The sequence below is a fragment of the Rhineura floridana genome, chromosome 18 (assembly GCF_030035675.1).
Source record: "Rhineura floridana isolate rRhiFlo1 chromosome 18, rRhiFlo1.hap2, whole genome shotgun sequence".
Lineage (NCBI taxonomy): Eukaryota > Metazoa > Chordata > Lepidosauria > Squamata > Rhineuridae > Rhineura > Rhineura floridana.
In genome coordinates, this window is record NC_084497.1 from 17,627,346 (window position 1) to 17,653,271 (window position 25,926).

The 25,926-nt window shown below is 46.2% G+C and overlaps 1 protein-coding gene and 1 non-coding gene across 9 annotated transcripts in view; both read left to right on the forward strand.

Annotated features, from left to right (window-relative positions):
• Positions 1–25,926, forward strand: part of VPS13D (vacuolar protein sorting 13 homolog D) — a 191,541-nt gene that overhangs the window by 113,174 nt on the left and 52,441 nt on the right. For all 8 annotated transcript variants that reach the window (XM_061602192.1, XM_061602194.1, XM_061602191.1 and 5 more), the window contains 10 exons: positions 552–787; positions 2,302–2,410; positions 3,336–3,499; positions 7,973–8,081; positions 12,680–12,859; positions 14,657–14,764; positions 15,783–15,932; positions 17,859–18,008; positions 22,322–22,418; positions 24,042–24,190. In XM_061602192.1, the coding sequence (XP_061458176.1) occupies positions 552–787; positions 2,302–2,410; positions 3,336–3,499; positions 7,973–8,081; positions 12,680–12,859; positions 14,657–14,764; positions 15,783–15,932; positions 17,859–18,008; positions 22,322–22,418; positions 24,042–24,190 (1,452 nt within the window). The remainder of the gene's footprint in view (positions 1–551; positions 788–2,301; positions 2,411–3,335; positions 3,500–7,972; positions 8,082–12,679; positions 12,860–14,656; positions 14,765–15,782; positions 15,933–17,858; positions 18,009–22,321; positions 22,419–24,041; positions 24,191–25,926) is intronic.
• On the forward strand, positions 910–1,028 carry LOC133372999 (5S ribosomal RNA). Its single transcript, XR_009759597.1, has one exon. It is a non-coding gene; the product is annotated as a 5S ribosomal RNA (ribosomal RNA).

The following is a 25,926-nucleotide window of genomic DNA, read 5'->3' on the forward strand; positions in this document are numbered from 1 at the left end:
TACGGGAGGCTGCTCATTCGCAAATGCCTTCCCTGCAGAAAATCCCTTTCCTTTGCAAAATAGCAGCACCCTGTGCCCCACAGGGTGAATTCCTGTGCTTACCAGCTGGTAAGCCAAGGGTTCTATCTTGCATGGTGCTGCTTCAGGGGGCAGGGCAACAGGCAGGACAAAGAGAGAGGCTGGGACAGGAAGCAGGCCAGGCGGAAATGCCGACCATCTCCTGGGAAGACACAGCCGATCAGTTAGCTCCCTCCTACCCTCAGTCTATTGTGAGTGTGTGTTTCCTTTTCCACCCCCAATGCCTGTCTCTCTTTCCTGCTGCCCACTGACAGCCCTGGATTGCTTTGGGTTACCCAGCTGCGACCCTCAGCAATCCAGGCCTTTCTCAACCCGACTTGAGCAACCCCTGAGACCTGTGCTCTGATACCCCCTTTGCCACAGAATCACTGGGCGGTCTACACGCAAGTTCTGTGTCCATATCAAGTATGGATCTGGGGCTTGATGGCAAAGCATTCACACCTTTGTAACTTCTTTCGTTGCTATTATTGTAGGTCCCGTTAGTGTTTGCTCAGCATGGTGTTGCAGAACCACGGCTCAGCACTGAAGTCAAGCCAGGGACCTCTCTGGATTATGCCTGGGATGAACCTGCTCTCCTGCCTTACATAACCCTGACGGTGAAAGGAGCTGGCTCCTCTGAAATCACTTGCAGCATGGATGATTTCCAAGACAGCAAGCAGCTCTATTACGAAAACTTCATTTATATTGCTGCAATGTATACTTTCTCAGGGTAATCCCCTCTTTTTAAATTATTTTACATTATTTATTTGTGGTATTTATACCCACCCACTCACCCTTTAGCCAAAAGGCTGTCAAGAGCAGCTTTCAAAAAAATCAGTTCTATGTTAGTCTGCCTATAGTCATACTACCCTGAACACGCCCAATCTCGTCTGATCTCGGAAGCTAAGCAGGGTCAGGCCTGATTAATACTTGGATGGGAGACTGCCTGGGAATACCGGGTGCTGTAGGCTAAGAGGAAGGCAGTGGTAAACCACCTCTGAATACCTCTTCCCATGAAAACCTTATGAATATATCCAAAAAAGATTAATAGGATTGCGGTAAGTCGTAATTGACTTGAAGGCATGTAACAACCACAACAAATGTTAGTCTAGGACTGCAGCCCTCAATATTGTTTTTGCATTCATAGGCCACAGGCAACATAAGAGGCTTGTGTCCAGTGTTGAGATATGGCTAACTAAGGTTCATTCAATTCAGTAGGGTCTGCTCTATCAATGGATACAAACTAAAGTACTCCCTTAACGTGTGTGCACAGTTATATTGTGTTAGGCGTATAACAAGACGCATAACAATCTAACATGTTTGGAATGTAAGAACCCTTCCTCCCAACCCAGCCTTATTACCTGGAGACTGCTGCTGTGGTGGAAAGACCTGCACTTTAGTCCTGGGCCCCAGTTAAAATGAAGACTGTGCATCTGCACTTGCTCATATTCAACCCTTGATAGAATCATAGAATAGTAGAGTTGGAAGGGGCCTACAAGGCCATCGAGTCCAACCCCCTGCGCAATGCAGGAATCCAAATCAAAGCATTCCCGACAGATGGCTGTCCAGCTGCCTCTTGAATGCCTCCAATGTCGGAGAGCGCACTACCTCTCTAGGTCATTGGTTCCATTGTCGTATGGCTCTAACAGTTAGGAAGTTTTTCCTGATGTCCAGTCGAAATCTGGCTTCCTGCAACTTGAGCCCATTATTCCGTGTCCTGCACTCTGGGACGATCGAGAAGAGATCCTGGCCCTCCTCAATGTGACAATCTTTCAAGTACTTGAAGAGGGCTATCATATCTCCCCTCAGTCTTCTCTTCTCCAGGCTAAACATGCCCAGTTCTTTCAGTCTCTCCTCATAGGGCTTTGTTTCCAGTCCCCTGATCATCTTTGTTGTCCCGCTTAACGTTCACGCCCTTTGCAATAACATACGTTTTATTGGCATGACGCCGCTGCCATCTAGTGGTGATTGCGTGCAGTACAAGTGAAGACTATTGCTTCACTTAAAGTAGATTTTCACTTTTTAAAGTATACTCTCCAGCCCCATTGCGAATGTTAAAGCGGGGTATGCCTGTACTGATCTACAGCTATAAAACATTTGCCCGTGTAATCAGTTGTACATTCTCCTAAAAAGATACCTTTCTGTTCAGCCCTGTAAGAAGTTCTATAACTTTAAAGCTTGTGTGCTCCTTCAAAGAACACTTTTATCTGTCTGAGTACCCAATGGATTCCTTTGGAATTCTAGTCTGCAGGAAGAAACTGGAAGGCCGGTAGCTTCGAATAAGGAGGTTGATTGTGCTGAGCTTGTCTTGGATGTTTCTCTGAAGACGCAGAGAGTCATACTGAAGAAAAAGGTATGAAACCCTAGGGGGACTTTTGAGAGATCTTACCTCGTTCTGAATGTAAAGTAACAGTGGACTATGTCCAGTCTTCGATGCATTGCTAAATTGCTGCATTTGTCCCGAGGTGTCCTTAGCCTGTACTAGAAACAGGCTTTTAGGGTTGCAGTTCCAGTTGTCTGCGATCCACACCAGCTGAAATCAGACAGGCGCCTAGCATGATGAAGTTCAGGCTCCTACTGAAGATGTTTTGGTTCAGAAAGCCTTTCCCTAGTCATTCACGTAATATCAATTTTATATCTGATGAATTTATTTTGTTGTTTTTGGAGTTTGTATGGATTGTTGTTGTTGTTATTCAATTGATTTTATTGTCCTTAGAGTGTTTCATTGTTTTTATCTTGTGTACCGCTTCAGTGCTTTTAAGCTATAAAACGGTCTATAAATTTGTAGGAAAATAACAACAATGAAAATTGTGGGTACAAATACTAACATATTTGTCAATGCAATGCTGTTTCTTTAAGACAGGAAAATATTGGAGCTGATGTCATGTCTTCTGAACATTTTCAGTCCTCAGTGGGATAGGGCTGCTTTGGGGAGGGGAATTGACCGCCCCTTATCCTTTGTTAGGGTTGCCTTTTTATCCTTAATTTTTATTCTGCCAGTCTTGGGATTCATCTGAGGATGCTGATGCCGCCCCTCTTGCTTCTGTTTTGGCTTCATTTCTATGGGCACTCACCCACAGAGTTCCCTGTTAGAGGGAGTAACAGCAATAAGGATACACCTCAGAGGGTTGTCATCACTGCCAGACAGTTAGAATCTGCATCCGGAATGAGCAACTTAATGTTTTGCAAGGGCCTGCTGAATGACTCCAGCAGCAGCAAGAGTGTGCCTCAAGCCATTCGTGAACCCGTCTCTTCTTTGCGGCTCTTTTCCTTCATAGGAGCCAGGGAAGCGCTCTCAGTTGTGGAGAATGACAGGCACAGGAATGCTTTGCCACGAGGGCTCCGCTGTTCCTCACCATCCAAATAAACCTTCCCCTCCTCGCTCTACAGAATCCTGCCTGATCCTGGACATCGCAGGCCTGGCTGCCGTCACAGATAACAGGTCTGCAAACCTCCAAAGCCCCTTTGTAATCCAAAGCAAGTTTGCATAGCAAAAGAGAGGTTGGGATCATAATTTGCTGACAAAATGTTGTAGCTTTGTCTGTGAGCCCCTCCAGACCGGTGGGTATATTTGCGGCTGTTTCCTGCAACACATCACTGATACAATTGTTATGCAATCGTGGTAGATTTATACTGGAGCATCCACACATCATATGCTTTATTGGTTCTGCAAACCACGTTATTGGCGTCTTGAGGGGCACTCTTGCGCTGTAGCGCAACAAAAGCAAGGAGAAATAAAATAAGCCGGAATATTTGGGGTTTAAAAAGTTGCAGGATTTCAGCATGATGTTTCAAGAAATGAAGAGGTATGTCTGCCCTGAAACTTTTGCCGGTACAAATAGTATTGAAAATGAGATCACGTATAACCTCCCTGGTACCATCATGAGCACAGTAAGGAGGACATCTGGAGGGGCCCTATGTGTTTTTATTTCAAACATTTATTTTTCTCCAGCTGTTGTCACGCTGTGGCGCTGCGAACTACAAGCATGGTGACAGCCTCCTAAGTGCCACGGGGCCTAAGTAGCCAAGTGGCCCAGGCGAGCCACGGAGAAACAGTCAGGACAGGGCAGCTCCTCAGCAGCCATCCTACTCTGCCACCACCCACCACACTGATGCTGTTTATTTATTTATTTATTTATTTGCATTTTTAAACCGCCCTATAGATAGCAGCTCCCAGGGCGGTGTACAACATGATAAAACCACAATATTTAAATACAGCAAGTGTGTATTGCGCAAACAATATAAAACATTATATAAACAAAGTAAAAGAAAACTAGAAATAAAATAAGTAAGATTAAAAGCGTAAAATACATTAAAATGCCTGGGTGAAGAGGTGGGTTTTTACCTGGCGCCGGAAAGATGACAGGGAAGGCGCCAGGCGTATCTCATCTGGGAGGGCATTCCATAATTCGGGGGCCACCACCGAAAAGGCCCTAGAACTTGTTACTGTTCTCCGGGCCTCTGTATGGGTTGGGACCCGGAGAAGGGCCTTAGACGTCGAGCGGAGTGAATGGGTAGGAACATAGCGAGAGAGGCGTTCCATCAGATATTGCGGTCCAGTGCCGTTAAGGGCTTTATAGGTAAGGACCAACACTTTGAATCTGACCCGGAGACATATTGGAAGCCAGTGCAGTTGGGCCAGAGTAGGTGTTATGTGGTCGAATTTCTTCGTCCCAGTAAGAACTCTGGCCGCAGCATTCTGCACTAGCTGAAGTTTCCGAATCGTTTTCAATTTTTATACCGCCCATAGCCTGGGCTCTCAGGGCGGTGTACAACAGAGAAAGCATTTCATATACCATTTAAAATCTAGTCATCATAATCAACAATATAGATATACATCAGTAAAAAAGTTAAAAATATAATTAAACCCATAAAGAAATGCAAGTTAATAGATAATTACAAAAAAGTGTTGCATACAAACTGAGTTTTATTTTTATTTTTTTAAATACCAATACTAAAAATACTAAAATGCCTGGGAAAAGAGGAAGGTTTTCACCTGGCACTGAAAAGATAGTAATGTGGGCGCCAGGCGTACCTCGCCAGGAAGGGTGTTCCATAGTTCGGGGGCCACTACCGAGAAGGCCCTCTTTCTTGTAGTCGCCTTCCGGGCGTCTTTCTGAGTAGGCATCCGGAGGAGGGCCTTCGATGTTGAGCGCAGTGTACGGGTAGGTTCATATCGGGAGAGATGTTTCATCAGGTATTGCGGGCCCGTTTCAGCCTCAGAGGAGGAAGAAAGCGGCGGGTGAGCAGGCCGGCTGCTGCTGATCTGCCCAGCCTGTCCTGAGTGTTCCTCCCTGGCTCCCCTGGGCTGCTGCCTCACCTACCTCCTCTTATTCACTCTTCCTTGGGGGAGAAGGTCTAAAAGGGGGGAGGAGGAGGCATGGTGACCTGTGTGTGTGAGGGAGGAGGCTTGGCCATGTCTGGGCCAGTGGGGGTGGCGGCTAAGTGAGTTTGGTGTTACTTTGCACCTCTGGCATCTGGGGGGGAGGGAGGATCGTAAAACTCATTTAGTCTGCATGAACAGAAGTCTAGTGTCCAAATTGTGTGAAGTGCTCTGTTCAGCACTGGTTAGGCCTCATCTTGAGTACTGCGTCCAGTTCTGGACACCACCCTTTAAGAAGGATGCAGACAAACTGGAATGGGTTCAGAGAAAGGCAACGAGGATGATCAGGGGACTGGAAACAAAGCCCTATGAGGAGAGACTGAAAGAACTGGACTGAGGGGAGATGTGATAGCACTCCTTGACAGGGTGTCATACAGAGGAGGGCTAGGATGTCTTCTCAGTCATCCCAGAGTGCAGGACACGGAATAATGGGCTCAAGTTACAGGAAGATAGATTTCTGCTGAACATCAGGAAAAACTTCCTAACTGTTCAAGCGGTACGACAGTGGAACCAATTACCTTAGGAGCTGATGGGCTCTCCAACACTGAAGGCATTCAAGAGGCAGCTGGACAGCTGCCTGTCAGGTATGCTTTAAGTTGGATTCCTGCATTGGGCATTTGGTTGAACTTGATGGCCTTATAGGCCCCTTCCAACTCTACAAATCTATAATTATCAGAAGTAAAAGATGAAACATCAGAACATTAAATGGACATAGTTTTTTTAATTGTGTAAGACAAGAGCCTGGAGGGTAAAATAATAACTGAAAAGCCTGGGCTATTTTTGTAAAGTATTCATTTGACAGAACAGTACAAACAGCAAATTTACATCAGGCGAGCCACTCCGGAGGGGGGCAGTGATGGAGGGGAAGAGCAGGATCCTACCACAGAGCAAGTCTGTCTCTAATCAGATGGCAAAGGAACCCAGAGAAAGTCCTGGAAGAAGATCTTATGGTCTGGGTTGATTTGTGTTGGGAGTCAGCAGTAGATACTTATTATACAAACGGCAACTGAGGAAAAATATTTTGGGTTGCATCCAGCACTAGTCCTGCTTGGAGTAGACCCACTAGAATGAATGACCATAGCTCACTTGGGTCTGTTAGTTTCAATGGGTCTACTCTGAGTGGGACTTAGTTGGATAAAATGCTGTGTTCTCATAATGTCTCTTTAAAAGATAAATGATGAAGAATGAAAAAATTGGATGTGGTTTGACAGAGAGCTGGTTCAGATGTAAGGTCCAGCTATGGTCTCTGCGTGGATCTAACACTGGGTGCAACCCCTTGTGAATACAGGTTACCTCTCCTTCACATCGTGCACCATCGTTTCCCTCCCTGGTTAGTTGCAAAGACAGGAAAGGCAGAAAAGAGAACAGTCAAGTCCCAGGGTCCGCAAAGGTCTGCTGGTGTCGACCCCAACCGTGACTTCAGAGTGATATCTGAACCAGCTCTTAGCCTTTAACAGCAGTTTAAAATTCAGTGTGTCGCACTTGCATGTAAACTAACTTTCAGAGCTAAGTTCAAGGTTCTAGTCTTGGTGTACAAAGCCCTGTACAGCTTGGGACCAGGATACCTGAAAGACTGTCTTATCCCTTATATACCCAGTCGATCACTGCGCTCTGCAGGTGAGGGCCTCCTGCAGATACCATCTTAACATAAGGTCTGTTCCGCACAACATAGGAAACGGACCTTTGGTCTGGCGGCACCTACCCTGTGGAATTCCTCCCCTTTAAATATTAGACAGGCACCATCTCTGTTATCTTTTTGGTGCTTGTTGAAGACCTTCCTCATTCAATAAGCCTTTTAAGCTGAGACCTTATCCCAGTCTGCATCTGTGTTGGAATTGTTTTAATATGCTTTGAAATCTTTTTTTAAAAACAATATGTTTTTAACCTTTTTTTTAAGATGTCTTGAAAGCTTTTTTAAAAATGTTTTTAAAGTTGTTTTGTTTTAATGTATTTTAAAGTCTTTTTATGATGTTTTAAAGTGTTTTTAGTGCTTTCGTTTGCTGCCCTGGGCTCCTGCTGGAAGGGCGGGATGTAAATCAAATAATGTAAAAATAAATAAATAAATGATCGTGGCTCTTGCTTGCCTGGGTGGAGGACAGAGAGAGGTCTGCGAACATGTGTAGAAATGAGCCCACTATGCAAATATAAAATGTATCTTCATTGCCCTGCCTGCTTTTGCCTTTAGCCCTGGTGTGTGCAGCCCTATGTGAATTTGTCTAATCCCCTTTTAAAGCCATCCGAACTGACGGCTATCACTGCCTCCTTCCGGGACTGGGTGTCTGTGGATAGATTGCAGCCCGTCCTTGCAAAAGCAGCAAAGACCTTTTGCCCGCATGTTCAGAAACACAGAGTGGTCATTGCTGTTTCTCACCAGAGTATGCTTACCCACAGTTTTTCTTTAACCTGATGTTTGGGGATGAGTTTGTGGGTGTGTGGGGGGGAACAATGAAGTAAAGAAAAATGCACAGATCGTTTAAAAGGAAAAATAGGGGGAAGAAAAGGAGACATAGACTCGTTTTGCTTTTTCTCCAGGTATGAGCCTCTGATGCTGAGAAAGCCAGACCGACGGCGTAGCACTACCCAGACGTGGAGTTTTCGGGATGGGAAGCTGGTCTGTGGCATGCACGGGCTTGTCGTTCAGGTTGGAATTGTTTATTTTCCTGGATGTGTCTTGCGTTCAGCTCATTGAAAGGTCTACAACAGGGCTGGGAGACCTCAGGCCCGTGGGGGCCACATGTGGCCCTCTAGGCCTCTTGGGACTCTCCCCTTGCTACAGCCCCTCCCAGCCGTACTTTACACTCTCCTTGACGGTTTCTGCCTGCCTGGAACCGTTCCTTTGATAATGCCTCCTGCTTGCCTGGCTGGGGTAGAACAAGTTTACTGTACAGAGGTAAGGTTTATATTCACATACTTGGACCTCTGGCCTTGCTCAGCGCTGGTATGTGGCCCCTGGAAGGTAGTCCAGTAGTGCCATTCGGGCTGAAAAAGGCTCCCCGCTCATGATCTATGATAAAGAGTTTACCAGGGATCCCAGCGGTCTATTCAGTAAGTCACAAACAGCACGCTATCTTCAGACCGCTTATTTCATTTAACGTTTACATTTTATTGAAGCATTTCCTGCTAGGGCAAAGGTATTTGTTGATCATTTGGTCTGATTTAATTCACCGCACCCGAGTAGCTGAAAAACAGAGGCCCTTTGATTACAGTTAACCTTCTGTGGAAGCCTGAGACTGGTCATGTAATGTGGAGAGTGGAGCGAGAAGCTGGGCTCATAGCACAGCTGTGAAGCTCTCCGGGTGGCCCTGAACTAGTCACTCTCAGCTGAGCTTAACGGGTAACACACATGGTGGGTTCTGAGCTCCTGCAGCTGCTGTGAGGAACCTGTTGAGAGATGTGTTCCCTCTGGGGTAATCTGTCAAGAGGCCAAAGCTAATGACAGGCAGGGTGAGAGCCAAAACTGAGCGAGGCCTATTCCCCAGCCCCGCTCTCTCTACCCCTCCCTCTCTTCCTTCACCACCAGCTTTCCTTTCTTGCTGTGTTATCCCCTTTTTCCTCTCGTCCCCACCTTGCAGGGGGCCAAGGGAGGGACCAATTCCTCTTGCAAGAGGTCTGAACTGATCTCTTCCATAGAGCTTTTGTGGGAACGTAGGAGGTTTCCTCGTACTGAGCCGGCCATCAGTGCATCCGGCTTGGTGTTGCTTATACCACCATTTCCCAACTTTGAGGGTCTCCAAATTTTGCCGGACTACAGCTGCCATGGCCAGTGGAATTGTAGTACATATAGGGACCCAAAGGTTGGGAGAGGCTGGTCCACACCAGATAGGGGGCCCTTTGGCCCTGCAGATGTTGCTGAACTGCCATTCCCATAATCCCCAGCAAGTGCGGCCAGTGGCCAGAGATGGTGGGAGTTGTAGTTCAGTGACACCTAGAGGGCGAAAGGTTCCCCACATCTGGTCTACATCCTTGGTCTTCAGCTGGTGGGTCGGGACGCATCACCAGGGTGTGGTCTGATCCCTGGTGGGTTGCAACAGCAGCAGTGCCACAATGCAAACGATACATGCCGCCCTGGGCTCCTGCTGGGAGGAAGGGCGGGATATAAATCAAATGATAAATAAATAAATATGGTAATAATAAAAGAAAGGAAAGGGTCCCCAAACATACGTTTGGGTTACAGGCGGGTCCCAGGTCTGAAAAAGGTCGAAGACTATTAGTCTGCACTGATTGTCAGCAATTGCTGAAAGGCTTCAGGCGGGTGTCCATCTGGAGATGTTGGCAGGGATTGAGCCTGGGCCCTTCTGCAGGCAGGGCAGGTGCTCTGCCCCTGAACTACAGCCCTTCCTTTCATCACTCCATCCGTTCCAGCTTTTTTCCCTCTCCCATCCTTTTCTTCCGGGCTCTCACCCACCCCACACGTTAAATCAGGCGGAGGGTGGCTCATTGCCTACCTGCTTCCTACAGGAAGACATGTGTGATGGACAGGAATGAAAGGATGTGGCTCTTCTGTGGTAGACTCCCAGCTATGGAATGCTCTTCCCAGGGAAGTCTGCCTCGTATCAACCTGGCCATCCTTTCAGCACCCGGCAAAGGCCCTTTTACTTTCCCAGGCACAAGAGCCCTGGCTGGCTTTTAGTGGCTGTTAAATGTTCCTTCTTACGTTTATGCTTTTGGTTCTTGTGTTCTTCGGTGAACGCTGCCATATATGTATTTACTATGCTTTGTATAATTTTAATAGTTACTGATTATATTGCATTAAAGCAACCCTCTTCTGTAGATCATTTGGGGCGTCCTGCCAGCTGTGGGAAGCAACTGATAAATCCAGCAAAGTAAACTAGTATATGAATCAGTGGGGGCTGGGCTGTTTGGGCGAGTGCCCCACTAACAGCAGCCTTCCCTCGCCTGCCTGCCTGTAATCAGTCCAGGGGTGGCACTGGCAGTCAGCCTCCTCCTCCTCAGTCTCGCGGCTGACCTGGTACAATTCTGCAGGGAGGAGGAACTGGGACAAATGCTCTCTGTCAGGATCCTTCCTGCGGCCACCGCCTGTCAGGTCCCACCAGTCAGGATCCTGGTTTTTATTTGTTCTGTCACCGGCTCTAGCACACATCTCGCAAGATCCCACTGCTAGGCAGCACCACCAGCCACTCCCTATTTCACAATATTGCCTTGGGACTTTGCCTTAGTCTCCTTCTGGCTTATTGTTACTTTGTGTCTGGGTGCACTTGCAGGCCACAACCCCCCTGTATCTTTGCGCCTATAAAGCATACAGCCCTGGGTTGCTCTGGATACTTGATGGTACACTATATCTTCACCACTGCCACCATCTGATACTGTTTCTCCACCTTGGTAAATACCCTGCCCACCCTTCTGGTCTGTGAAAGCCCCAGCCAAGGATCAGGCTTTTGGTAAACCAAGAAAATATTTATTTATAAACACCAGGAAATAACAAGGTTACTTAAGGTATGTTTAACAAGCGTATGGTTTCATATATTGCGTTACTCTTTATGTTTCTAGTCATATATAATCTGCCTCAATACCAGCATAATAAACCCAAACGCACAACCAACTCCAACCCACAACAACCACAGCAACTGACCCTCTCTCAACTGTCATCCTCTCATTTATACCTTCAGCCACTCAAACACTCAGCCAACCATCATACAGCATTCTCCAGCATTCTAGCCCATGTACTCCCCCCTCTCACTCAGTCCACTTACCATGTATACTTTAATAAACGTGCACTTACCATATTTACAGTAATATCTATATACAGGGACATCACACTCTCCAACCCTGGAGGCCTTCAAGAGGCAGCTGGGCAGCCACCTGTCGGGGATGCTTTAAGCTGGATTCCTACATTGAGCAGGGGGTTCAGCTAGATGGCCTTATTGGCCCCTTCCAACTCTACGATTCTCTGATTGTATGAAAATTAGTTGGCTCTGCCTGTCATTGGCTCTGGCTCTAACTACTGTTGGGCTCCCTGCCTTCTGCCCTATCTGTCCCAGTGGCTGCCAGTTGCCACTGATATGAATGGGACATATAAAGCACAGAGGAGCCCCGTCTGCCCAGGCCTCTATCAGTCCCTTGCTCTATAATCCTCTAAAAGAGGGAAAGAAACCCATAGAGCCTTCTGTTCTGTCAAAACATGACTGTCCTCTGGTCTTTTCAGGAATGATTTATAGTCTGTGTGGTTTCTTAATTTTGTTTGTTTTATGTAGTTCTTTTTTCCAAAAATCTGCTCAAATCAATTCCTGCAATCTGCGTTGACTGTCACAGTAGGAAGCTTAACAAAAATGAAAATAACACTGAGCTAAAAACTTAAAATTGGTTATTGTTATGAGAATTGACTTTTCAGAAGAAATGAATTTTCAAAGGGAGTGTGCAAAACATGTCCATAAGAATCAAGCCTGATCTATCACCACCACCCCAAAAAAGTAGAGAAAAGTGGAAAGGGGGGGAAGGGATATTTCAGTAACTCGGAAATATTTGATCAAAGACTGCCTACTCTGACCTATCGGTCTGGAATTAATTTGTAAGCTATATTATAACAGATTTACTGTTCAGAATTCTTTATTAAAGGGATGCTGTCAACATTTGTGATCCTTCTATTTGCCCTAACTCCCCCCTTTCCTAATTCCGTTAAATCCTTTGTTCTGCTTTGCAAAGGAGTGAAGGGCCGTGGCTCAGTGGTAGAACATCAGCTTTGCATGCAGAAGGTCCCAGGTTCAATCCCTGGCATCTCCAGGTAGGGCTGGGAGGGACTCCTGCCTGCAACCCTGGAGAGCCGCTGCCGGTCAGCGTACACAGTGCTGAGCTAGAGGGACCGATCATCTGGTATAAGGCAGTTTCCTGTGTTCCTAAAAAAAACAGTAACATTATTTTTTATATATATAAAACCTTGTACTGTACCTGGGGCCTCCATTCCTCCTTTCCTGATTGTGCTGCTGAATGATTACCTAGCCTTTTAAGGCTGCAGTCTTACACACATTTACTCCCAGGTAAGTCCCATACAATTAAGTGGGTCTGACTTCCAAGTACACAGGATTAGACCACAAACCAGTTCGTCAGGAGCCTAATTAAAGTAAACTTGACAAAAGATTATGGAAATGTTCCCAAGTCAGCTTAAATATATCGCCTTGAAGGTTTGAAAATGGAGATGCTCTCAATGTAAGGTGCTATGTATTTTAAGCTCTTTTCCCCTGCCCCTTACAACCTTTCTCAGTTGTTGTTGTTTTTCCCTACTAGGCAAAAGGAGGGATAGCAGGGCTACATGATGGAGCAGAAGTCGTTCTTGGACCTGACACTTCCCTGGAAATGTTGGGCCCAGTTCCACCAGAACAACAGTTTGTCAATCAGAAGATGAGGCCTGGCTCCGGAGTTTTGGCAGTCAGGGTCATTCCAGATGGCCCAACTAGAGTCCTACAGGTGATGGGCATTCTCTGTGGGATCCATGAGCATTGATTTAAAATTGGTTGTACCCCAACTAAGTTTTACTCAGAGTAGACCCATTGAAATTAATGGACTCAAGAAGAGTCCTGTAGCTGGATCAGGCCAATGGCCCATCTAGTCCAGCACCCTGTTCTCACAGTGGTCAACCAGATGCCTATGGGAAACCTGCCAGTGGGACCCAAGCACAAAAGTCATGTCCATTAATTTCAGCAGGTCTTCTCTGAGTAGGATTAACATTGGATATCTCTAAACCGCCCTTCATCCAGGGGTGTTGCTCTGTAAACACAGAATGTTACTCGTATGAAATACTAATACAGGAAAAGAAATAACATCCTTCGGACCTGAGAGGCAGCCAAAGCTATGAAAACTAAAAGCAGACCGAAGTAACACAATTTTTTAAAAAGCTCAGTCATGTCATTATTAGTCATGCCTCATTCCAGCGTTGGGAGGTCACTGCAGAAAAGGCCCTATCCTTTTGTACATACATAATGAGTGCTTCTAAACACTGGAGGAAGGGCCTCTGCCAAAGTTCTTGAGACCTTGGCACAGTGCCTTGCACTTGCAAATGAAATTAGTTTGCCTTGCCATCTTTTTTTTTATAATTGCAGTGTTTATATTTTGCTTTTTCATTCCCCAAAAGGAGGCCCTGGTGGCTAACTGTCAACAAAACAATAAACAACCAGAAAATAAATAACAGCAGGGCTTATAAACTAGAAGCAGGTAACACATTTTCCTAGCATGCTCCTACTGGGAAAAACGTCTCGTGACAGCATCATTTTAAAATCACAACTTAAAGCAGGGGTGGAGAATTTGTTATAGCCAGCAGGCATGATCCTTAAGTCTCTCCCCCCCCCATGGGTCAGTCACCTGACAACACAGTGACATCAGTTGATGGGTTTCCCCCTCTCTTTTCTCACATGGCTTGAAATCAAACCACAAAGGCACAGGGCTCTGTAGGTGCCAACATCATTTCAAAGCCCTCTGCCTTTGCAAGCGCTGACAAGCGATTGTTGGTGCTTGCAAAGCCCTGCAAAGCCTGTTTTTGGCAGGGAATCGCCTGAAAGAACTCCACCATCACCAGATGGGTGGCTGCATCACTCTCTCCGGAGAAGGACTTGGAGAAGAATCCTCTCTATAGTGGTGACCCAGTGGTGTAACTTTCTCCTCTTGAGCTTTGCAGACTAGATTAATTTGAGATATGAGCCTGTTTTGTGATATTTTGTGGTTTATTTATTCCTACTGTTGAAGTTTTTTATTACGTTCTGAATTGTTTTTACTCTATTTATTCTTGCTATGGCAGCCACTTTGAGGTCACCTGGTGATGAAAAGCCACATACGAATATACTAATAAATAAAACCGCTTCACAGGCCAACTGGGGAGACCTTTCAGACTTACTTAGGCCTGTGGACTGCAAGTTGTCCACTGCTGCCTTAAAGGCACAGAGAAGGAACCAGCCAAATAATCTGTTGCAGGGAGTTCCATAGCTTGGGCACCACCACCAAGAAGGCCTTGTCTTGTGGACTTACCAGACATATGTCCAATCATGGGAACATGGACCTAGAACTCCTTGAAAGACCATACATGCACAAGTAGTTAGGGGCAAAGTATTACATTAGATAGTTTTGTTACTGCAAGTTCCTTATCACTTCATACATTTCTTTCTGAAACGTTCCATTTCATGTTTAAATGTTGGTTCTGGATGCATTGAGGATTGTGAATTTAATTGGATTGAAGAAGGGGGTGAGAAGTCCTAATAGTGTATTCTGTATTAGATAACAGACTTTAACCAACGCAGAAACGATCGTTTCTCATCTGAAGGGGATGAGCTGGAACAAGATCTACGGAAGCTGAAGAATCCAGAAACAGAGCAAGAATTGGAAGTGAGTCAGGAACACTTAACTGTGTTTGTCGTCGTTTTCCCAACAAGCAACAGTGTGTGACCCTTGTCACCACCCACTTTGTCTTCTCAGTTTCAATTCTGAGTTTGGAACTGGTAATTGCCTCTGTTGTTCCTCAAGGTGCAGAGTCGAACAGGATTAAGATCTTAGAGAGAGTCGCATCATGGAATGTAGATGTGCCTCCTGTGGCACATTCCTAGTCCAAATCTGACAGTTGATAACTTGCATTGTTTTAATTCTGAAACATCAAACTGTAGCCAGCTAGAATCAAAGAACTGGGGGTTGAATATCATCCAGCTACCCTCTGTGCCTCGTAAACCCCTTGCAGCTGAAATGCTTGCAATCCAGACTGCAAAAGGCTGGGTTGGAGCAAATCCAGGTGCTTTGTCTTAAGGAGGTCCGTGGAAGAAGAAAACAGCTCCTTAGATCAGGGGTGGGGAACCTTTTTGAGCCCAAGGTCCATATTTCCTCATGGCAGCCCTCTGGGGGGGCTACATGCCAGTGGTGGGTGAGGGCACAGGCGATAGCAGGTGGTGCAATGGGTGTGACTCTTGCCTTTCTACCACAGGCTGCATCCAGCCATGCAAAGGTTCCAACTTTTTTTCCCTACTAGGCAAGAAGTTTTATAACAGCTCAGAGATGCAGCCAGCCAGACTAAAGCACTCAAGGAGGGCACAGGGCTGTGGGGGTGTGTGGCCTAAGGGCCAGATAGGGAGGCCAGGAGAGCCAGATTTGGGCCCTGGGCCTTAGGTTGCCCCACCTGCCTTAAAATGGTTTAATTGTAAATCCCAAGTCTTACAGTGGAAGAAAACCACTCTTCTGGACCCAGAAAGCCCCAGATGAAGCACCAATTTGAAAAGAGAAATATTCCGACTGGATGGAGGAGTTTACCTTGTTTCTACTTACTCTTGAGTCAGGGCATATGCAGTTATGTGGTTTTACTGCTTATGCAAATAGTTTTCAGTCCTTTTTTAAAAAAAAAAACACCTTTCATTCACAGGTCCAGTTGAAATTAGAAGGTGGAATAGGTTTGTCTTTAGTTAACAAAGTCCCGGAAGAGCTGATATTTGCAAGCTTCACTGGCATTAACGTCCATTTCACGCAGCTGTCAATGAGTCAATTGCTTGAACTGAGTGTACAGGATATGCAGGTAACTTTACAAGAAAAGAAACCTTCAAAATGAGTTATCTCAGAAATGCCTAAGCTGGATTTGAACTGTGTGCCTTTAGGACTGATTCAAGGCTCTGCCACAGGGGTATGGTCCTTGCGCCTTCCAGATGGTGCTGGACTCCAACTCACATCAGCCTCAGCCAGCATGGCTAATGGCCAGGGATGGTGGATGTTGTGGTCCTGCATTATCTGGAGGATCACAGGTTCCCAGGCCCTGATTTTCCAGGTTTAGTAGCCCCGTTCACATGTAATGCAGAGGTCCTCACATGATTACTGGAGAGCACAGTTCACATGGTTTGCCTCACTCCCAGCATCCACATCTAATCTGTGCGTGCGTGCAAGAGGAATGCCCATGTGTGTAACCTTAAAAAAATTAGTTCAATTAGCTATGTTTGAGAGAAGAAGGAAATGTGAAAAATAGTTTCCACACATTTGTATTCTTGTCTTTAAACTGCTCACTGGGGCAGGGTATCGCCAACATGTCACCCCACTGCTGAAAGAATTGCATTGGCTGCCCATTTGCTACCGGGCCAAGTTCAAGGTTCTAGTTTTGGTGTACAAAGCCCTATACAGCTGGGGACCAGGATACCTGAAAGACCGTCTTACCCCTTATATACCCAGTCGATCACTGTGCTCTGCAGGTGAGGGCCTCCTGCAGATACCACCTTATCAGGAGGTTTGTTCTGCACAATATAGGAAAAGTACCTTTAGCATGGCGCCTACCCTGTGGAATTCCCTCCCTTTGAATATTAGGCAGGCACCATCTCTGCTATCTTTTCGGTGCCTTTTGAAGACTTTCAACAAACCTTTTAGGTTGAGTCTCTATCCCAGTCTGCGCCTGTGTTAGAATTGCTTAATATGTTTTTTAATAATGTTTTTAACCCTTTTTTAAAGTTGTTTTTTTAAAATATTTTTACGCTGTTTTGTTTTGATGTATTTTAAAATCAGTTCTTATGATGTTTTAAAGTGTTTGTAGGGCTTTGTTTGCCGCCCTGGGCTCCTGCTGGGAGGAAGGGCGGGATACAAATTAAATAATAAATAAATAAATGCTGGTGTGTGTATGGTTGCAAGGATCATTGGGGATGTTTATTTGTGTGTTTATGTAGAGCAGTTCTACCCTGCCTTTCGGCTTTCAGAGGGGATTGCAAACTAAAGGTGCTCCCTGCCCTTCACGCTCACAATCTAAAAAGACATAGCACACGAGGAAAAAGGAGTGGAATGGAGGAGGGAAAAGCAAGCTTAGGCACCCCAGTTACAGCTGGGGTGAGTGGTAGATCCGGCTGCCTTGTCCTTGAGAAAGAGCAGTCCTTCCCTGGAAACAACCCCACCCCAAATAAAATCAGGTTGAGGAGCAGAATCTTTTGATTCTCTGACCAGTCTCAGGTATGGGATTGCATCTGCACACACAGGAAGTGGCAGTTGTGACACAAACATAAGGCTATCAGTGGCTAGTAGCAGCTCTTGGCGGCAACGTGCTTCTGAATACCAGTTGCTGGAAACCACAGGAGGGGACAGTGCTCTTGTACTCGGGTCCTGCTTGCAAACTTCCCATTGGGGCATCTGGTTGGCCGTTGGCCCGATCCAGCAGGCTGCTCTCATGTTTTCACTTGCGCGCGGACACTGTTTAGTCACTTGTACACAGAAAATGACACGCTATACCTTTCAAAATTTACATGTGGGATTTAACTAGTGTACGGTGGTCTATGCTAGGGTAACCGTGGCTGCCGACTGGTCAGTCGGCGGGGCCTTGATGTGCCTATTAAGCAACATGGGCATAAAATGTGTTTTGCTTTGCTCTCTGTAAAAGTGTGCCCATTTCAGTGTCAGGGTACTGTTTTTCACCAGGGATCATTGCTTTGCAACTTGGAAGTGCCTTGATGCTTCTCCTCTCTCACATCTTGTTTAGGTGGACAACCAGCTCCTTCGCACCACTCAGCCTTTCATGCTTTTCCTGACCCCCAAAACTGGTGAAAATGAAGCAGCAGAAACAGGGCCTGCCGTGCAATTGAATGCCATGAAATTTCCCAGTAAGAGCCCTTTAACTGATATATACAAGGTAATCCAGCAACCGAATATCATTTTGGCTGTTGAAATGCGGAAGATAATTGAGACCTGGATATCTTTCTGGGCATTGCTCCCTTTTATAGAGAACTCTGGTAGTGAGCGCTGACAGAGTTGGAACCAAAAGAGAAGTACAAGGGGGTGGGGAATCTTCGAAATGCGTATTTACACCTATCTAAGGGAGAGGAGAGAAAACGCAAGGGGAACCAGCCCAGTGAAGATCCGGCATTCTCAGTAGCCATAGAATTGTGGATTGTCATTGGGGGGGGGGGAAGCAAAAATAGAGTGGGCTTGCAGAGAGTGGAAGAGCCTGCTCAAGCTCCTGCTTATCGGGTGGTGTCCAACTAAGTCATACTCAGAGTTAGACCCGTTAAAATTAATGGACTTAATTGCTAGCTATATACATTAACATCAGAGGGTGTACTCATAGGGCAAGGCACACCCTTGACTTGATTTTTCCTCCAGATGGAGGAATACCCCTTTCTTAGGGAAGGTGATTGAGAGGGTTGTGGCACAGCAACTACTCTTGGATGAAACAGATGGGTGGTCTGGAGATAAGGGGGGTGGATGTCACCCCCATTGTCATGGTCAGACCACTTCCTAATGAAGTTTAGACTTATGGCTCTGATCCTTCCCTGCAGGGGTGGTGGACCAATTAAGATGGTCTGCCTCCGGAGACTACTGGAATCCACAGGATTCCTGAATGCCCTGGGGGAGTTCCCAGTAGATAGAGCAGGTGACCCTATTGAAGCCCTTGTCACGGTGTGGAACAGCGAGACGCGTCGGGCTCTTGACACGGTTGCCCCCGAGTGCCCTCTCTAGCATTGTGGAGCCCGGTTTGCACCTTGGTACACCAGTGAGCTAAGGGCAATGAAACAGGCTGGACGACGGATAGAGAAGTGGCGATAGACGTGCTGTGAGGCTGATTGGGCATGAGTAAAACATCATAACTGTACCTACTGTGTGTCATTGAGGGTGGCAAAGAAGGCCCACTTCTCTGCCTCCATCGCATGCTCAAATAGCCATCCAGTGGAGCTTTTCCGTATTGTCAGGAGTCTGTTGACATCAGCACTAGGAAATAGGGTCTTAGACCCTTTGGAGACCCACTGTGAATTGTTTGCAAGGCACTTTGAGGGTAAATTTGCTCACCTCCGTAGCAGTCTTGATGCCCCATCCACATCTACTGTGTAGTCCCCAGTGAGGTGTCCAGTGCAATGTCTGCTGCAACTTCTTGGGAACAGTTTCAGTTGATGCGGCCTGATGATGTAGACAAGGTGCTTGCGATGATGCGGCCAGCAACGTGTCCTCTCGACCCTTGCCCTTCATGGCTTATTAAACCTTGCGGAGGGGGTTTGACCAAGTGGATCCAGGGTGTGGTCAATGCATCATTGCAGGAGGGAGTGGTTCCAGCCACCCTGAAAGAGACGGTGATCCGACTGTTCCTGAAAAAGCCCACCCTGGACCAATTGGTCTGCAACAATTACCGACCGGTCGCAAATACCCCCTTCTTAGGGAAGGTGATTGAGAGGGTTGTAGCACAGCAATTGCAAGTACTCTTGGATGAAACAGATTATCTTGACCCATTCCAGTCTGGGTTCAGGTCTGGTTATGGGACTGAATCGGCCTTGGTTGCCCTGATGGATGACCTTTATCGGGAGAAGGACAGGGAGAGTGTGACCCTGTTACTTTTACTTGATCTCTCAGCGGCTTTTGATACCATTGACCATGGTATCCTTCTGGGTCGACTTGGTTAGATGGGTATTGGAGGCACTGTTTTACAGCGGTTCCGATCCTATCTCCAGGGTCATTCTCAGACAATAGCATTGGGTGACTGTCTTTCGGCCCCCTGGCAGCTGTACTGTGGGGTGCCTCAGGGTACCATCTTGTCCCCCATGCTGTTTAACACCTATATGAAGCCCTTGGGAGCAGTCATCAGGAAATTTGAGGTGAGGTGTCAGCAGTACGCTGATTACCCAGCTCTGTTTCTCTGTAACATCTGAATCGGGAGAGGCCGTGCAAGCCCTGGACCGCTGCTTGGACTCTGTGGTGAGCTGGATGAGGGCCAATAAACTGAGTCTGAATCCTAGCAAGATGGAGGCGCTGTGGGTTGGTGGTTCCTGAGTTCAGATAATTGGTCAGTTGCCTGCTTTGGATGGGGTTGTTCTCCCTCTGAAAGAGCAGGTCCGTCGTCTAGCTAGGAGTGCTTTTTACCAGCTTCGGCTGCTGTTAGCTGTGGCTGTTTCTGGACCGGGATAGCCTGACCACTGTTGTCCACGCACTGATAACCTCCACGCTGGATTATTGTAATATGCTCTATATGGGGCTGCCCTTGAGGTTGGTTTGGAAGCTGCAGCTGGTGCAAAATGCGGTGGTGAGACTGCTCACTGGGGCAGGGTATCGCCAACATGTCACCCCACTGGTGAAAGAACTGCACTGGCTGCCCATTTGCTACCGGGCCAAGTTCAAGATTCTAGTCTTGGTGTACAAAGCCCTATACAGCTTGGGACCAGGATACCTGAAAGACCGTCTTATCCCTTATATGCCCAGTCAATTACTGTGCTCTGCAGGTGAGGCCTCTTGCAGATACCACCTTAACAGGTGGTCCATTCTGTACAACATAGGAAGCAGACCTTTAGTGTGGCAGCACCTACCCTTTGGAATTCCCTCCCCTTAAATATTAGACAGGCGCCATATTTGCTATCTTATCGGCACCAATTGAAGACCTTTCTGTTTCAACAAGCCTTTGAGTCTTTATCCCAGTCTGCGTCTGTGTTGGAATTGCTTTTAAATATATATGTTAAACCTTCTTTTAAAAAACAATGTTTTTAATCTTTTTTTAAGATGTCTTGAAAGCTTTTTAAAAATGTTTCTAAAGTTACTTTGTTTTAATGTATTTTAAAGTCTGTTTTTATGATGTTTTAAAGTGTTTTTAGTGCTTTTGTTTGCCGCCCTGGGCTCCTGCTGGGAGGAAGGGCGGGATATAAATCAAATAATAAATAAATAAATACTCTGAGTAGGGTTAGCCCATGGTGTCCTGGAGGAGGTCATGGCTGGCAGCAAGCGCAAACGCGAGCGGCTCCTTGCTAGGAAGCGAGGATGCACGCTGCAGCATTTTGTTGCAGGTCTCTAAATGTCAAAACTGTAGTCACATCCATTCAAGACACCTAGGAACAGAGAAATCTGTTTTGTCGCCACACCTTTATAACTGCATGTAAGAGTTGTCACAGAAGTGTGGGGAGGAGGCTCCTTGCTCGCCAGCCCTACTGGAGTTGGCTTCCATATATCTAGATACAGATATGCACACACAAATTCAAACCACTTTAAAACAGCATTGTTTTGTCTTTTCGCACGTAGTTGTATAACACTGGCCTGGTTTGCATGTCACAGTAAACCGTAATGTAAAGCAAACTGTGGTTTAATGTGAATAAGCAGCATGCTGATGTGCGCTGCTCAAATGTTCCTGCAGTGCTGTTCCCTCCTGGCTTGCTTGAACCATGAATAAAACAAGCTTGATGGATCGTCCAAACCTAGACATGCGCTGTCTCTCTCTCTCACCCCCCCCTTTACAATAGATTGCATCTGGTGACATTGTGCCTGTGGTTCCTGGATGGAGCTGGATCCCCTCCAGCAGGAGCCTCCCAGCTTTTGGGGGTCCAGAGGCATATATAGAAATCTAAAAACATGCGGAGGGCACCACAGAATAATCATTTCACAAAAAACACCCAAAACGGTCAGTGCTCAGACACCCCCGTCAAAACCCCCAGGCAGCTCCTTCAACCAAAGAACAAAAAAATCAATTTTCTTTTAAAAAAAATGGGAGGGGTGGGGAACATTGGCAAGCACCAAGGGGCCAGGCACCCACGGGGACCCCAACGCCACACATTCAAGGTCATTAAAGACCCGGTTGACCCTGTAGTCCTTCCTATCTCATTGTCTCCCTTTCTTGTACCTGACTGAAGAGCTAAAAAGTTAACTTCGTGCAGTGTGAACATGTTGTCTATCTTGGCAAACGTCAGTACTACATTTTAACATGCCATCGATATCATGTTATATGTATCTCGTTCAAACCTTGAGGCTTCCTGCTGTCCGTGTATTCATTCTGAATCTTTGTATTACTGAATGGCAGGCCCTATAAGGCTGCCATTCAGAACCCTAAGTTTAAAATACAGGTTTTGTGTCATAGGTCTGTTCGTGAGCATGCTTATTTAGATTGTAAACTCCTTGTGTGATCTGTGTTTTGTGCTTTTATAAAGAGTCGTATACATAGATAGGGTGACAGAAATAAAACAAATCTCCTTCTCATTCCAGCATCTGATGATCACAGCTAGTAAGTTCACAGTCCAAATTGAGGAGAAGCTTCTCCTTAAACTTCTGAGTTTCTTTGGCTACGATCAGTCAGAATCAGGTACGTTCTCGGGTCTGCAGTTAGATCTATAAAGTCTGTAAATAAAGGAAACTAAACTGCGTGGCAGCTTTTGTCATTGGGATGGAAAACCTGAGATAAACGTGTGTTTGGCTTCCTTGGCAGAATGCATCTCATTCATCCCAAATACGTCTCTGCTGTCTCTCCATCCAAAAAATCCCATTCTGAAATTCTGTTTGGATTTTAAATAATATTCACTAATAGGCAAAAAACCTTGCGATTTAAGAATGTACCTATAGCCAACAGATATTTCTATCAAACTTTAAAAAGCAGGGATATTGGGCAGCTATAGTGAATACACTAGGAGACCTGACCCTCCTCTCTGCGATATTGTACTGCCCTACAAATCTGCAAAAATGCAAACACAATTTGGGTTGGTCTTTCACAGTCCAATCCACTTTCTGTGTAGCTTGGAAGAATTTGGTAACATGTGCCTCTAAGCATATGGTGAGTGAATTAGTGAATTTCCCTGCTTTTTAGTCTGGGAGGTATGAAATGGGATCATGTGCAAGTTTGCTGAGAATGGATTGATCATTTGCATGCTTATTGAATTCAGTGAGATTTACTTGAGTGCAATCATGCTTAGGATAGGTAAAACTGACCGAGGGGGAGGGGGAGGGGAGGGGAGAGGAGAGGAGAGGTGAGCAGGAGGAGTGGGAGGGAAAAGGAGGGGATTGGAAGGGGAGGGGGGAAGGGGCAAAAGGGAGGTGATGGGAGGGAGGAGGAGAGTAGGGTAGGTTTGATCATTTACATGCTTATTAAGTTCAATGGGATTTACTCCCATGCAATCATGCTTGAAAATGAAATGGACTGCCTTCAAGTCAATTCCGACTTATGGCGACCCTATGAATAGGGTGTTCATGTTAAGTGGTATTCAGAGGTGGTTTACTGTTGCCTTCCTCTGAGGCTGAGAGGCAGTGACCGGCCCAAGGTCACCGAGTGAGCTTCATGGCTGTGTTGGGATTTGAACCCTGGTCTCCCAGGTCATCCTAGGATAGGTAAAACTGATCATGGGGGAGGGAGAGGAGAAGGAGGATATTGGAAGGGGGAGGGGTGAAGGAAGGGAGAGGGAAGGGGCAAGAGGGAGGGGATAGGAGGGAGGAGGAGGGGAGAGCAGGTTTGATCATTTGCATGCTTTTTGAGTTCAGTGGGATTTACTCTTGTGCAATCATGCTTAGGATAGGTGAAACTGACCTGGGGGGGCGGGGGGACAGGAAGGGGAGGAGACTGAGTGGGTGGGCACCCGCAAAGCTCTGCTCCAACACCACATTTCAAATGAGTTGATTTTTCCCTTACCCAGTTTTTTCACTGTCCAACTTTCACATCCATACATAGAGATCGCGAATACCATGGTCTGAATGGTCCTGACTTTAGTGTTCAGTGGTACATCTTTGCATTTGAGGACCTTTCCTAGTTCTCTCATAGCTGCCCTCCCAGTCCTAGCCTTCTTCTGATTTCTTGACTATTGTCTCCATTTTGATTAATGACTGTTCTGAGGTATTGATAATCTTTGACAAGTTCAATGTCCTTTTGATAGTAATGGTAGCAGATTCAATGCCCCAGGTTATGTATTAAAAGTGCCTGTGTTATGCTGTTGAAACACAGAGGTTGAAAGTTACGATGAAAACCTTCACGAAAAGCCTGTTGATCAAGGTGGAGCCCTGAAGCGGTATTACTTTGAAAACCTCAAGATTAGTGTGCCTCAGATAAAGCTGAGTGTCTTCACGTCCAGCAAGCTCCCCTTGGATCTCAAGGTAAGGCTTCCTGGGCCCATCACTTTGGACCCATCTGCTACATTCTGTTCTAAGCCCTTACGGTATGATTATCGCCAGTGGTCTGCATGCAGTCTGCAGCCTGGCTGAGAACTTTCTGATACTTTCTCATTTGTAACAGTTAATGCTGACACTGTCTGCTAAATGCACGTGCTTCAGGGAGTCACGTGATAGAGTGCTCTCTCTCCACACCACACCCGTTAACAAGTGATGGTGGTTTCACTGGATCAGATCAAAGATCTGGCGTGATTAATGTTCTGTCTCGTACTCTGAATTTGTGTGATGGTGTTGAAACTTGAACCTGCAGCATATCCTGAAACTGAAGCTTGCCGGAAGATCATCAGTAGAGGCTTTTTTTTTTAAAAAAATGGTAATTACAACCAAATTGGGTACAGCTTAAAACAAGGGCAGGGAACCTGAATTTCCTCCAGATGATGATAATGGACTCAGACTCCCATCAGGCCCAGCCGGGGGTGATGGAAGTTGTAGTCCGGCAAGAACTTGCCGGGGGCACACAGGTTCTCTGTCTCTGGCTTAAGTGAGGGAGTCTTCATGGGCAAATGTCTCATGTTATGCTAGTTCATCTTTCTGGACGGAACAGATTTCTACGGGGCGTGTACAGCCTTTGTGAAATCTTACATGGTACACACTAGCAAGGTTTTTGTGTTTGAAATCTGTGCAGGGATATCGTGCTTCACATTTGGGATATATTTCAGTGTTGCAAGGTGACCCTGCTCTTTTCAAACCTTAAGAACGTAAAGAAGAGCCCTGCTGGATCAGGCCAGAGGCCTGTCTCATCCAGCGTCCTGTTATCACAGTGGCCAATCAGATTCCCCAATGGGGAGCCCTCACGCAGGGCCTGAGCGCAACAGCGCTCTCCCCTCCAGCGTTTTTCTGGCAGGTGGCATTCAGAGGCATACTGTCTCCAACAGGGAAGGTAGAATATTCTGGGACTGACACCCTTTCACATAAACTTATCTCCCAAGGAAACTCCACATGTCTGCTGCAGAATTGTTGCACATTCCAAAGAGCATTCCAAAGAATGCTTTCCTTTTAATTCAAGCTAGATACTTTCCTGGCTTATTGGGCCTGACTATTGCCCTATGGGAACTGAGAATGGGGGAAAACCCAAGATGCTGGAAAATGTGGTAGTTATTTATTTTTTTTTAAAGCCCAACGCGTTTCGGCCTCTATATTGCCTGGTCTTCGTCAGGGGCAAGACACACTACATTATTACACATAATAAAAAGTACACTACAGCATAAAATCATATTCTACATAAACTAATCTATACAAAAAAAATCCATTGCACTTACATGGACTGGTCTGTAATATTTGTAGCCCCTGACGAAGGCCGGGCAATATAGTGGCCGAAACGCTTTGGGCTTTTTAAAAAAAATAAACACCACATTTTCCAGCATCTTGGGCTTTTGCCCCCTTTTTTTTATTCCTGGCTTTTTGGATGCTTGCCACTTTCTGCTTTTGGAATTGAGAATGGACGACAGAATGCGCCTCCTGTTCTTCCACAGCTTTACTTTGTAGTTGGAGGGAGGGGGAGATCATCACTGGTCAGCAAGCTGTGTGTGTGTGTCTCTCTCTCTCTCTCTCTCTCTCTGTGTGTGTGTGTAAGCTTCTCTTTCATTCCTGACCTTCTGCTGAGGAACTCCTGATAAACTTCCAAGGAACTCCAGGTTCCCTGGAACACAGTGTTGAAAAAG